General features: G+C 43.0%; 1 protein-coding gene across 1 annotated transcript in view; it reads right to left on the bottom strand.

The window, feature by feature from the left end:
- The window catches only part of LOC134384344 (olfactory receptor 10J4-like), a 44,923-nt gene extending 34,648 nt beyond the window's left edge, over positions 1 to 10,275 (bottom strand). Inside the window, 2 exon segments of the mRNA XM_063105879.1 lie at positions 7,601 to 8,114; positions 10,248 to 10,275. Coding sequence (XP_062961949.1) covers positions 7,601 to 8,114; positions 10,248 to 10,275 — 542 coding nt within the window.
- Positions 10,276 to 13,780: the final 3,505 nt, after the last annotated feature.

Below are 13,780 nucleotides of genomic sequence, written 5' to 3'. Positions count from 1 at the left end.
CGTTATGTTTTTTATTTCGCTGAATAACTTCTTCAGTTCAGCAAGTTCTGCTACATTTTTTTTCAGGACATTGATTTCCTTGTTCAATTCCTCTTTCAGGTCCTGTATACTTTTCCTCATTTCATCATGATGTCTAGCTGAGTTTTCTTGTATCTCATTCAGTTTCCTTAGAATTATCACTCGAAATTCCTTGCCAGTCATTTCAAGGGCTTTTTGTTCTATACGATCTAGAGTTTGAGATTTATTAACTTTTGGTGGTGTACTTTCTTGATTTTTTGTATTTCTGGTATCTTTTTTTGATGTTTATTCATTGTGGCAAGGGGTTTCACAGTCCACCGGTTTGAGACTATTGACTAACTAAGATGTTGCTGTGGTTGCCAATTTGGTATGGCTACCTCTGTGACTGCTCAGTTGGCCTCTAGTGCCTTGTGTGTGTGGTTGCCTCGGGTCTTGGGCCTCTCCAGAGAGCCACCTCTCTGGTCAGCTTGGACTCTTCTGGGCTGCTTGATAACGGGGCGGTACCGCAGGGTGTGTGGTCTCTGCTGAGCTTTCACTTCCCGTGCAGGACTTCTCCCTGTTCCTTGCGCTCTGGCCCGGGCTGTTGGATCGTGCAGTGGCGACCCCACAGGGTTTGTGGTTTCTGTCGTGTCTCCGCCTCCCTAGCCAGACGTCTCCGCACTCTGTGCGCACTGGGCTGGGCTGGGACGTGTCTTCTGCAACCCTCGTCTATCAGCTAGGCCTTCAAGACCCTGCTCGGCACAGCCTCACCCGGGAAGTCTACCAGGTTTCTGCTAGGCACAGACGACCGGTCGCTCTGGGTGCCTTTGTAGCACTGTGTAGATCTTTCTAGGGACTTTTCACCTTCCTCCTGGTATTGCGGTTATTTGTGTACTTGTCTTATCTCCCACACCAGAGCGTGAGCTCCTCGGGGGAGGAGCCCGCAGCACATGGTTCACTTTTCTATCCCCCCCGGCGTGGACCAAGTTCGGTGCCCGCCCACAGTCAGCTCTCTGGCAGGTTCAAGCGGACTTGGGAACTCTCCAACCACACTATTCCTAACCAGAAATCGGTTAGTTATTTTTCCGAATTGGTGGCCACAGAGATGGTATCTGCCTTCCAGTAACAGGAAGTTTACCAGGGGCCGGAGCCCAGGGTGCAGTGGAGTGACAGTCGGCCCAGCTCATACTTCCTTTCCCTCCCGACGCTGGTCAGGGATGCCCCACGCCACCAGCCCCGTCAGAGAACCGTGGAGGGAGTGGGATGGGATGCCGCCCGCAGGCCCCGGGAAGCCCCGCGCGGGGGCAAGCAGGTGGGAAGGCTCAGTGAGGAGGCGAGCTGGGCAAGGAGCACAGGCTTGGCTGAGCAGGGCCGGAGCTGCCACCACATGAGAAAATGGAGGCAGCCCCGGGGGCGGTCAGTGGCCCAGTGGGGCAGGCGGAAGCTGGGCGGGCATCTGCACCCCGAGCAGGGCTGGGTCGGGGGTCACTCACAGGGCTGTGCCAGGTTGGCGGCTCCCTCCCCGTTCTGGGCCGCTGCCGCCTCAGGCTGCTCAGTCGGTCCGCGACGCGGCTCGGGTGCTCCCAGTAATCTTCTTTTATGCCGGCCTGAAACCTTGAATCCTGAATAGGGCAGCTGGCCGCCTTCAGCGTGGCCCCGGCCTCCGGGATCCTGGCTGCTTCAACAGCAGCCCTGGCGCCGTGTTCCCTGTTTAGAAACTCGCTTTTGCAGCTAAGAAACAGTTCTTTTCCTGCTCCATACTTCAAAGCTGTTGCCTGTAAACGAGGCAGCCTCTCCAACTCTCCCTGCTTAATAAAAGATGGAAAATTTAAGTGCCGGTGGCGAAAAGTGCAGCTCCTCTTCTCTCCCCAAATAAGTATTTGAAATCGTCAGCAAATTCAAGAAGAGGCCACAAGAGCACCACTCTTCCTCCAAAAGCTGAATAATGTGACTGTTAAAGTACTACAGATATAAAAGTGGAAAATCCTTCACTTTTAAGTTCTAAAAGGTATGAGATAGAAAGATTTGCATCCAGACCTAGCATATTTTCTAATTTCCTAAGCTAGAGAAATCTCTTTGGGTTGGTCAAGGTCAAAGGGAGGAACCGTACAGGAATGAAATTAGCAATGAAACACTGACCAGTCTTGTCTGAGCAATGTAGGGAGGCTCCTGAGAGTTAGAAAGCAAGTTGCAAAGCTAGATGTCCTTTCTGTTGCTGATTAATTAGGTTTATTGACAACATTCAGCTGGGAGCTCATTGATCAATAATGGCTTAGCAATTCTCCCATCCAAAACACCTGTGTAGACGTCCCTCATAAAAGATCAAAGGCAACCGTGAGGCCTCTAGGATAGAAGAGGCTGTAGAAGAAGAAGATTAGCAGAAAGTCGGAGCAGGGTGGAAAAGGGAGCCCTTATATTTAGGCAAGCTGGGACAGGAAAAATCTCCCCTTTCACTGAGCCACTGTAGTGGAACAACACAGCTGCCTGGGGACATGCCTACTGTCATTGCCAAGGAAAGCAGAAACTATTTAAATCCAGAAGGGTTGGCTTATCAGGTTGGAGGTATGCTAGAGCTAAACCTCAGTTTCTACAAAATATATGAAAGTGACATCAGTCAAGAAAAGAACAATGCAAGAGGGTGAATTTGGGGCAACTAACAGGGTTTAAATTCTGACAATCACTAGCTGATTATCTACCAGAGGCTACCTATCTCCTCTGAGCCACAGTCTCCTAACAGATAAAGTACAAATGATATTGCCTCTGCTGATATCACAGGCCTATGGTGAGGATCAAATAAAAGAAGTTGATAAACTATGCTGATGCTGCTAATACATTGCATTATGGATCCATGGGCCATAAGGGCCTACAGTAAGTTCATTTCCAGGGCAAGAGTGAGAGAGTTGTTGAGGCTGAAGGTCCAGAAGTGAATGAGGAAAAAACGAGATGGCCTGGAAACGGAGAATGAGCAGACAGGAAGAAAGTCCAGACTCTGGTTAGAGTACAGTCTATCCTGCAGCTACCTTGAGGATCCATGGAAGCTTTTAGGGTGACATCTAGAAACCACAACATCCACTTTCTAGTCTTTGGTAAGAAACTCAATTCCATCATCAAAGAAAAACAAATATCCTTCCTCTATTTTCCTAATCCTATTGGGCAGAGCTTTCTATATACTTGGCCAAATCTACTTTCCTTAAAGGAGAGTTTTCTTTTTGTGAATGCTGGGTTCCCAGTGTGGAATTCGGGTAGGAGCTCATTTTTACCAGTCCCACATTGTAGCTGCAACATAAGGAATGGGAAGACTTGAAGTCAGTAGGCTGGAGTCAAGCCTTGGCTCTCTCACTTACTAGCTCTCTTTTCGTAGTGGAGTCACTTAAGTTTCCTGACTCGATTTCATGAGGTTTTTGTAGTTGAATCATCAGCCACCATCTTAGTTCAGGGGTACTGGATTATTTGCATTGTGTCCCCTCCAGGTATATAGGTTTCCCTTTGGGCTTACATATATCTCAGAAATATATGTCTATGGGCCTTAGAAGAAGAGGGAGAAGGTGCCCCAAAGGAATATTGCAAAGGCGTTTGACACATCCTGACCTCACCTTTACTGGCAGTGTGTGAGGTGCTCATGCTTTCTGAAATATAAGGTGGCTCCTGTGGAAATAATAGTTGCTGGAGGCTTTCTTCCAAAGAAGAGTCATGGACCACCATAGAGACCTCAAATCTCTCTAGTGCATGGTCTCACCTTCTGTTATTAGTAGGGTTTGATATATGATTGAGGATAGATGTGTTTTCCTTTACTTATAATTTAAACACATTAATTGGAACTAAATATTTCCTTCTTCTATGTTCCCACTGTCATTTGAAGCTCTAGTTAAGCATTTATTAGTCTGCCAAAATTAGCATAATGTGTATATATACATATGTCTATCTCCCTGTCCAGAGGCCAGGCACTTAGCCTAATTCACCACTGTATTCCCAGCACCTGATACTGGATGTAACACAACTCGGTCTCTACTGAGTTCTTAAATCCATTTAAGTAAGGGCCAGGTTTGCTTGTGGAACTCTAAATGCTTTTCTACAATTTGCTTTAACATTGGATAAGGTGGATATTCATGTCCCCTAAAATCTTAGCTGGTGATTCGAGAATAGGACTTTCCAGCTTGAGCTGTGCTGGAGATGCTCTTCCTCTCAGGTCTCCACTGGCTAGAGTGAGAATCCCAGGTGGTCCTTCCATACAGGATCCAGATTTCCCTCTCTCGAATGAGGCTTGGGAATGAGGTTTCATTTTATTGGGGAAGTTTGAGCCCTGGAGAATTGAATTTTGCTTAGCTTGAGTTCTCTACTACATTATTGTTTGAACTGTGAGTTACTCTTGAGTGATGGTATACTCTGGGTAGACAGAAAATGCCAGTCAACTAGTAAAAAATCAAGTTCTGCCTTCACCCCTGTTTCTATCTTACTATTACTGTCTGTATAATGGAGAGCCTTATCCCTGCCTCCCTCTGGATTGTTCAGAGGACCTAGTGAGATAATGGTTAGGAATGGGCCTTCTCAAGGGGAAAGGGGCCACAGTATGGAAGAGGTGTTTACTGTGAAGTGAAACTGAAGATGAGTAGTAACCAAAATAATCCCAAGGAAGGGAGGGTATTCCTCTTGATCCAGCCAAATATTCTGTGAGGGGCTGGAACTGTTGTTCAGCAGGAGAGAAAAAGTTTTAAGTCACTTCCTTGATGGGGTGAGACGGGATGTTGAAAATATTTGATTCCATAATGTCTGACTGTTAGGATATTCTGTTCTAACAAGGTTTCTGAAAAATGTGGATGATACTTGTTCTAGAAGGCTATGGTGATAAAGTGTTCTGAGTGATGCCCATCGGGGCCACATAGCCCTTGGCCTAGGCGATGGCCTCACACGTGGGTTAAAGCAGCCTTATTGTCCAGATAACAGGCATTTATTTCACTGAACTCCAGCATGCAAAGCCATTCTCGGCTTGATGAGATTTAGCTTTATACAGATCAGGAGAAACGTTTACATCTTTTTCGTTAAATAGTAATCATGCTTTGTCCACTTCTCTACCATATCGCATTATGGTGAATTCTTCATAAGCCTGTCTCCCCTGCAAGACTGGGAACTCCTTTATTCAGGGGATAGCACAAAGTTTATTTTGACATTTTCTGTCTAGCATAGAATCTGGCATATAGTAAAGATTACATGAATGTTTATCAAATGGTTGTCGAAATCTTGGCCTGCAATGCTTTGCATTTAATTATTCAGTTTTTTCTTTGCCAGTTAACAATTTTTCTTAATTACTTTTGGCTATCTTATGTTCTTGTAGAACTTTAGGTATGGTTTTATTTTTTCCATTGCCTCTGCTAATTCTGAGAGAGGGCCAGGCAGTTCTGTTATGGTCTGGAGTGCAGACACATGTGCCCTTTGGGTCTCTGTATCTTCTTTTGAAGGCTTTTCTGATTAATAGGTCCACCCATTAGTTCTAATGAAAGGTTTGTCCTGGGGTTGTGGTGCCTCCAGGTCTTAGGTCCTGCCTAGTCACTCACTTGACAGCAAGTCCTTGTTTTCCATCACTGAGTGCTTATCTGCACCTTAAAGCCCAAATCTACCCGATACACCTTGGTCAGCCTCTCTTCCATGCTCTTTCTGACTATCTGATTCAACTTCGATTTAAGTACATAATTATTTCTGTGTATTTCCTCCAAATATCTTAGTCACATTCCCTTTTTCCCATGATTTTCTTGGCTTGGAGTCTATAGCTCCATACAGCTTTTTAGATGTCTCAGGGGAACTAAGGACTAAATGTGGTCAAGTATTCACATAGATGCCTCATAATCTGAATCCTGGTTTGTCTGAGTCCTGGGTGATTCCCATTGTCTAAAAGTTAAAGCCAAATTTCCTTAGTTTGGCATACAAGATTTTCACAATCTGACCCTAACCTACTCTTCTGAATCTCCTTCCATTTCTCCCCTCATGATCTAGAGTGAATGCACAGAATCTTTTTTCTTTCCCTGCACACTCCTCTTGCTTTCATACCTGTAGCTGTATTGTTTCTTTTCTTTGGAATTCTTTTTCCCCATCTTGTCTGTCAGACAATCTCTCATCAGTGTTTTAAAACCAGTCCAGGGCCGAGCCCGTGGCGCACTCGGGAGAGTGCAGTGCTGGGAGCACGGCGACGCTCCCGCCGCCGGGTTCGGATCCTATATAGGACTGGCCGGTGCACTCACTGGCTGAGTGCCGGTCACGAAAAAGACAAAAAAAAAAAAAAAAAAAAAAAACCAGTCCAGATCACAGATCACTTCCTCTCTGAAGACTTCCCTGATATCTCCAACAGAGTCTCTCTCTCAGTTCTCTTTTAATCTTTTGTATATAACACTTATCATAAAGCATTGAAACCACATTTTTAAATGTCTTTCTTTGTCACTAGACTTTTAGCTTCCTGGAGCCAGGCTTTTTCATCTTTATTTCACCAGGATCCAGCACAAAGCCTAGTTCATTGCTTCTGCTCATTATATACTTTATGAATTAACAACTGTTGAACTGACCCAGGAGGATCGTGGAATGTGCCCCCAACACACTTGTCGTTATGACTGACATGATCTTGCATTGCCAGGATCTTTAATTGAAATCTTTGTGATCACTGTCTTTAAAAAGAAGTCTTGCTAGAGCCTGGGGTGAATAAAAACAGACAGGAGAGAAAATCTGTTTCCCCTGGGCTATCTCATCCTGAGCCACCCTCCCTGTCCACGCAGTGACTTAACCTCGATATGTCGTATGTAAACAAATTCCAGTAGGGATTCTAGTTTGAGAGACCTTCATGATCTTAAATAGGAAGAAAGGCATGTAGGAAAAAATTTAAAGTGTACCCCGGAGTTTGTTTTCTCAAAGGGGCACTCTACTGTCTTCATTAGGTGGACATTCACAAGGAAACCAAAAGGTCAGTAAAACATCCTTGGCCCACACTGCTTCCTGACCTTTTCTTCAGACATATCTTATCCATGTTTGTCTATTTATCCATAGAAATAGGGCTGATGCTTCATAGAAGACCTTTATTGAAAGCTTCAGACTCTTAGTTGTATGATGCTACTATTTCTCTTTTTTGCATCCTACCTGAAGGGCAGATCTCTAGGAGCCAAGGGCATATGACTCTATTCCTCATCTTCCTGCCTAGATTGGATGGTAAGAGCCTCAGGGGAACTCTCCCCTAATTGTCAAGAAAGCTTCTTACCAATAGCCCTGCACAGGGCATCCTTGACCTCTTTGTTCCTCAGGGCGTACACTACAGGGTTCAGTAGGGAGGTGATGACTGTGTAAGTCACAGAGATCATCTGGCCTTGATCTCTGACTTGGGCTTGAGGTAGGCAGTGGAGGCACAGCCATAGTGGACAATGACCCCAGTGAAGCGGGAGGCACAGATGGAAAAGGCCTTTTTTCTGGCCCTGAGCTGAAGCAATCTGCAGGATGGTGGAGATGATAAGAACATAAGAGATGAAAAACAGGCCCATAAGTATAAGCACCAAACACTGATGATCAAAGCAAAGATCTCATTGACAGTGGTGTCAATGCAGGAGAGCTTCATCACAGGTCAGATGTGGGCCACCTTGTAGCACAGAAGGGCAGCTTGAATACAGATGTCACCTGTATCATTGCCACAATCAGCCCAATGATGAAAGTCCCCAACACCAGATGAGCACACACCCTTTTGTTCATAGTCACCGTGTATCTCAGGGGGTTGCAGATGACCACAAGGCAGTCATATCTCATTTCTGTGAGCAGGAAGCAGTGAGTGATGCCAGAGGTTATGGAAAAGAACATCCGTGTGGCACGACCTGCTGTTAATGTGGACTGACCCATACCTAAGAGGCTGGAGAGCATCCTTGGGAGAATGACCAATACATATGTAGTCTCTGAAGTGGACGGCACGTTAAGGAAGAAGTACATGGGTGTGTGAAGATGACAATCAATTCAAATGATGGTTACAATGATTACGTTACCTGTTAGGGTTGAGATATATAGTACAAGAAACACCATGAAAAGGATGAGCTAGTGCTCATGGAAGCTGGAGAAACCTTGTAAAATAAACTCAGTGATAAGAGTGTAGTTCTCTCTCTTCACTGAGTGGTCACCAAATCCGAAATGTAGAAGAATGAAAGTGACATGGTTTCATTAAAGCAGTTTAAGCACATTTCTGAAATTGATTGAACTTAGTTCTCACATATAAATCCGGAGATACACGTCCTGGTGGTTTCAGATTAATCCCTGAGTTTATTTAGCTTTACTTAAAATGTTTTCACTCTGTGGCCATCTATTACAATTTCCTACGCATCCCAGAATCATATAGTCTCTTTATTCTCACTGTATAACTATACATGTTTCTACTTCACTCCTACTCTTCCTTCCTGACATCTGGAATGGCCTTTCTCCTTTTCTCTTATTTAATTCTTCCCCATGGTTTAGAGACCAATGCAAGTTTTCAGTCTTCCACAGAATTATTTTATACTCTGATGTTCTCACATTTATTTGGGTTATTTTATACCTCTCATTCCTGCTTCTCCTCACACAAACACTCAGAGACCTAATAATACCTTTTACATCTTTTCATATCTCACTAGCTCAGGATGATGCACGAATTAGATGCTTGAAAATGACTTGTTGAGGGACGAACTAGAGACTTTTCCTTCAAGAGTGTGAATCCTCCTTGCACATCCTTTAAGAAGTAAAAAGCAAAGTAGACGCAGAAAGGTTCATCTTGTTTTCAAGAAAGAAAAGGCAAATCGTAACCAACCACCAAGCTCTCCCCACTGCTGTCTGAATGATGGAAATCTGCTGAGAGTTCACAGCACTGATTAACGCATGTTATAAACTGGGCTAGATCTTCACCTTCCCTAAACTAGAAGGCAAATTTACAGTCAATACAACTTTGTGAGTAGGCATACACCTACTCTGCAGACATAAGCAATTATATCAGGAAAGATGCAGCAAATTCAAGTGTCCCTCACCCAAAGCAAAAGCAGACCCTGAATATAAAAAAAAAAAAAAAAGAACTACACTAAAGATATATCATTTTGTTGAAGGATGGGAATCAGTCCAATTTATGTAATTTTTCACATTTTTGTCTCTTTAAACAGTAAGCTCCTGTAGGGTATTTAAATTATGTTCTGATTTGCTTATTCATATTCAGAAAGAGATTTTTTGCATAAAGTAAATCACATCAGTGATGAAGGTTAGTAGGCATGGACATTTTCTTCAAGTTTATAAAAATCTATTTAAAAGAAGTTGATGACCAGCTGTTAATCATTTACACTAAGAATGCTAAAAGGGAGTAAAGCTGCAATAGAGAATATTTCCTAATAACGAAAATTATCTGACACTAAAATATGTGTCTAAAGACGTTTATCTTCTGTGAGGCTTCTGAGTATAAAGTAGGCAGTAGTCCAGCCATGGGTAGTATGGCACCTTTACAGTGATATCAGAAATGCTTTGCAGAGCTTTTGATTGTTATAATGATAGGCACAGTTACTACTGGCAATTAATGATGCTAAATGTCCTGCAATACATGTGACAGTCCGACCCAAGGAAGAATTGTCCTATTCCAAATACCAATAGAGTTTCTCTTGAGACACACTGGGCTAGAATGTCATCTGATCTGGCTGAAGTCTGTCTGTTTTGAGGTAGAAGAATAGCTATTATGACCTAGTTAGCATCCTCTACCATTGGAAGCCTATAATTCTTCAAAGGAAAGCAAGGCAAGGAATAGCAAATATCCTTATGAAGGCCTCCCCAGCTGTGATAAGAACTGTTATACTACAGTAAATCAAAGTCAGCCCATTTCAACAAGTCCTGTTTTATTCCCTTTACTAAAGAGCACTTATATGATTCTGCCTAGTACTAAGGAACAACAGGCAAGCTGGGTGGGAAAAGGTCAAGGAGTAAAGATTGAGATGTTGGTCTCCGTTGGCCACAATGTGCAGATGCAGGGAAGAGCAAGGTGACCAAGAGGGCCTGTGACAGGGGCTGAGGCCAAGCAGGCAGTAGATAAACACACTGTAGCAAAAAAAAAAAAAAAAAAAACCCACTGGTCAGCCTTGGGAATCATAGGCATTCTCAGCAAGCCACTGTGTGTGGAAAAGTCTTTGAAGGCAGAGAAGATGCTCTCCAAGCGTCAGCCAGTTGGGCTTCTAGGTGGTCATTCCCTGAAGACACTCTGAGAACCATCCTGGGGCAAGGAAGATGCAAACAGCAGGTACCTGGGGGCTTGTTATGTGTAGGGCTCATTTACCCAAACCCAGGGGTAGCACTTTGGGAACCTAGGGGAAGTTTTTGCTTCAAATAAGACAACATTAGAGGAAGCTGGTTTATTTAATTGAGTTTTACATATGTATTTGAATAAGCACATTGTGTTCTTTTTTTCATTCATTTTTTTTTTTTTTTTACAGCTATGCCTTAGAAATCCATAATGACAAATCTAGGCAGCTCAAGCTTAGAGACATACCAATTTGAATTTCAGGAAAGTTAGTCCCTCTTATTTATAGACAGTAACTGTACCCTGTGTAAGAATCTGTTTTTTTTTGTTTTTGGAATAAAAATAGTCAAATGTGGTCATGGATCTGCAGAGGCAGTTCATATTGCCTGTCTTTGCCCTTTGACATTCTGTATTGGAAGTACACAGTCTTTAGACCCAAGGATCCTCTCTTGAGGGCTAGGAAACAGATGAGCCTTTGGACATTCCTTCCTCTTTACCCAGAATTTCCTTCCCTTCTCCATTGGGCAGACTTCTAGTAGTCTGTCAAGACCCAACTCCAAATTTACTTCCCGCTGAAAACTTTTCATGATTCAGTTTATTGCTTCTTAAGCATTTTTTTTCAGTCTAACATGCTGTGCCCATTCAGTTTTCAAGCACTTAGTACATGCCAGGCCCTGTGCTAGTTGCCTAGAATGCAAAATAAATGAGATGTTGCACCGAGCTTTGAGGAGCTCATGGTTTATGTCAGGCAATAGGCAATTGTAATAAACTGAAATGAATATCACAGGTGAGTGAAACATCTTCAATTAGACTCAGGTTGGTTACAGAAAATTGCGTTGTGTAGGTAAAGTGAGACCAGATTACAAAAGGTTTTTAGAGTATTTGGATTTTATCACTTTTAAGGGTCTCTCACGTGATTCTCACTTATCCCTCCTGCTTATAGACTTCAAAATTCCTTAGAACTGGCCTCTTAAGGAAATGAATTTCTTCACCACCAGCCACCATGTGCTCTTTTCCTGTCTATCTGGTGATTTTGCCTCCTTGTTAGAAAAAGACATACTCAGCAATGGGATTTCATGGATACATCTGGTAGCAGTGTGAAGATGGATTTGAGATTGGTGAAGAGAGGCAGGAAAACCAGCTGCTGATGTAACAGAGATAATGATCTAGAGAGGTGGCAATGGGCCCAGAGAGGACGGACAGATGTGAGAGACATTTGAGGCAAGTCAATAGGGCTTGTAACTGAATCAATGTGTAGATCAAAGGAGAGGAAAGAACCAATCATTTTGTAAACTATTTTCATTGGGTTCATTCATGCCAGCTCCCTGATTATTCACAAATATGTAAAGCTTCCTATGGAAATAGATGAATCAAATAAAATGATCTCTATATTAATGGTCCATCATTAGATATGATTGGTGGCTATGGGACCTCAACAGGAAAGGAGTAGAGCTGGGCAAAAGAGCTCAAGGCTTTATGATGTCATTGCTTTGTGACAAATTAGGAAGATTTTGGGTGTGGTGCCTGGTGAAAAGGAGAGGTGTTCAGCTCAGTGGCAACTAATATTTATTGTACACTTTCACAGATTTTTGTCTCACTTAATCCTCAAAGTGACCCTATGAAGTCAGGAATCTTATTCCATTTTACAGTTGAGAGATCTGTAAGAAGCCCGCTCTGCCATCAATAGTAAATATATTGGGATTTGGTGCTAGAAAGAAATGAACACATGAGGTGTGACATGGAGATGAAGCTGCGGTAAACTTTCCTAGTTCTGTAGGCTGCTTCATTTGGGGGCTGGAATCTTGTAGTTCTTACTAGAGTTCATTCACGGCATTTGATTTAGGTTAGTATCCCAGGCCTGGACCTCCTAAGAATGCTTTGGAATTGTCAGCGGGACTTTCCAGAGCCTGAATAGAGCTCACAACAGATTTAACGTAAGTTCCTGAAGTTATGTCTCCTCCCGTACTTCTTCTACCCTGTTTCTGTCACCTAGAGCTGGGGTATCCAACTTTTCTGTGTGTAAAAAGTCTTTTTTAATTTCAAAGTATTTCATGGCTCTCCAACCTGATAATAATTCAATAATAATAGTACTATTTATACCTATTGAAAGACAAAAAAAGGCTGAAGAATCGAACTATCAATTTAGTGATTGGTGCTTTCAAGTGAATTGTGGTATATTCAGAAATAGTTGCACAAGCTTTTGTGAGTATTTACACAGACTGCATATGAGGATTGATGCATACAGGAACCCTAGGACTCCTGGCATTGACTCTAAGGCAAACTAGGAGAGAAGAGGCAATAATACTATGAGATGTATTTGGTAGGCCAGTAAGTAAGTAGAGCACTGGGGAAGGAAATCTGGAGGAGAAATGCAGACAGATGCTGAGTGGTTTACTAACACATGGCGGGTATATCCAGAAAGTAATACCTGGAAGATTCTGAAAGAATAGTTAGGTTCCTTTTACTAGAACATGGGATCAGGGACTATAGGAGAAGCCCACTTAAAAGTCAGGACCTCCTGGGAACAGGGAACTCACTCTACAAATAAGAATCCTGTTAAAGCTGGAGCTCTACGTCCATATCAAGGATGACCTGATGTTGACCTCAGAGTGACCTAAGGAGCGATGTGTGTCTTGGGGGGATGAGGGGGGCAGGGGGGAGGAGGCACGAACAGCTACTTTTGCTTTCCATCTGCCAGGGAATGTTATGCCCATAGCATTGCTGACTCCTCATAGTGAGCCTGGGAGGTTGATATTGTCGGTCCCACCATGCAGATAGGAAACAAAGCCCAGAGAGGTTAGGTAACTTTCCCTAAAATACATGCTTATAATGGTGAAATATGACTGGGAGCATGTCTCTCTGGGTTTAAAACCTGTGCTTGTCTCCAGTACCATAGTGTTTAAGTATCTTCTACTCAAGGTCATTGGTTCGGGGAAGGGGGTCAGGGTGAACAAGAGCTGTAGGAAAGAGAATAGGAACAGAGGTTAGTAATCTGATGGATCCCAAGACCTATCATTCCCTGGTAGCCTTTGATTCACTTTAGACTTCTTTTCTCCTTTCCTCTTTGTAGCTGTATTGACTGGAGAAAGACATGCCAAGAGATTTGAGAAATAAAAGTATACTACAATACACAATTTCAGAACTTCCAGACTGATTTCCCAAGTCCAAGGACATTCCGAATACAATTTGAGATATGTATAAATCCATGATTTTAGGAGCTTTTTCTTCTCCGAGTAATATTGAGTAGTCTAGTTTAGTTATTACAAAGGAGGATGCTGGTTAAAACAATTATCATGAGTTTATTATACAACTGCAGACCCTGGGGCTGGATTACCTGTGTTTAAATTTTGATTCTGCCACATTCTAGCTGTGGGGCCTTAAGAAATTTACTTAATCTTTCAGGTCTCAGTTTCCTCATCTGTCAAGTAAAAATAACAGAATACCTACCTGATAGATTTCTAGTAAGGATTAAGTGAATAAAGTACTTAAAACAATGCCTACTACCTAGGATACATTCAATAAATGTGCCCAAAGGGG

The sequence above is a fragment of the Cynocephalus volans genome, chromosome 8 (assembly GCF_027409185.1).
Source record: "Cynocephalus volans isolate mCynVol1 chromosome 8, mCynVol1.pri, whole genome shotgun sequence".
Taxonomy (NCBI): domain Eukaryota; kingdom Metazoa; phylum Chordata; class Mammalia; order Dermoptera; family Cynocephalidae; genus Cynocephalus; species Cynocephalus volans.
The sequence above is the reverse complement of the archived record's forward strand: the minus strand, read 5'-3'. Positions and strand labels throughout refer to the sequence as shown.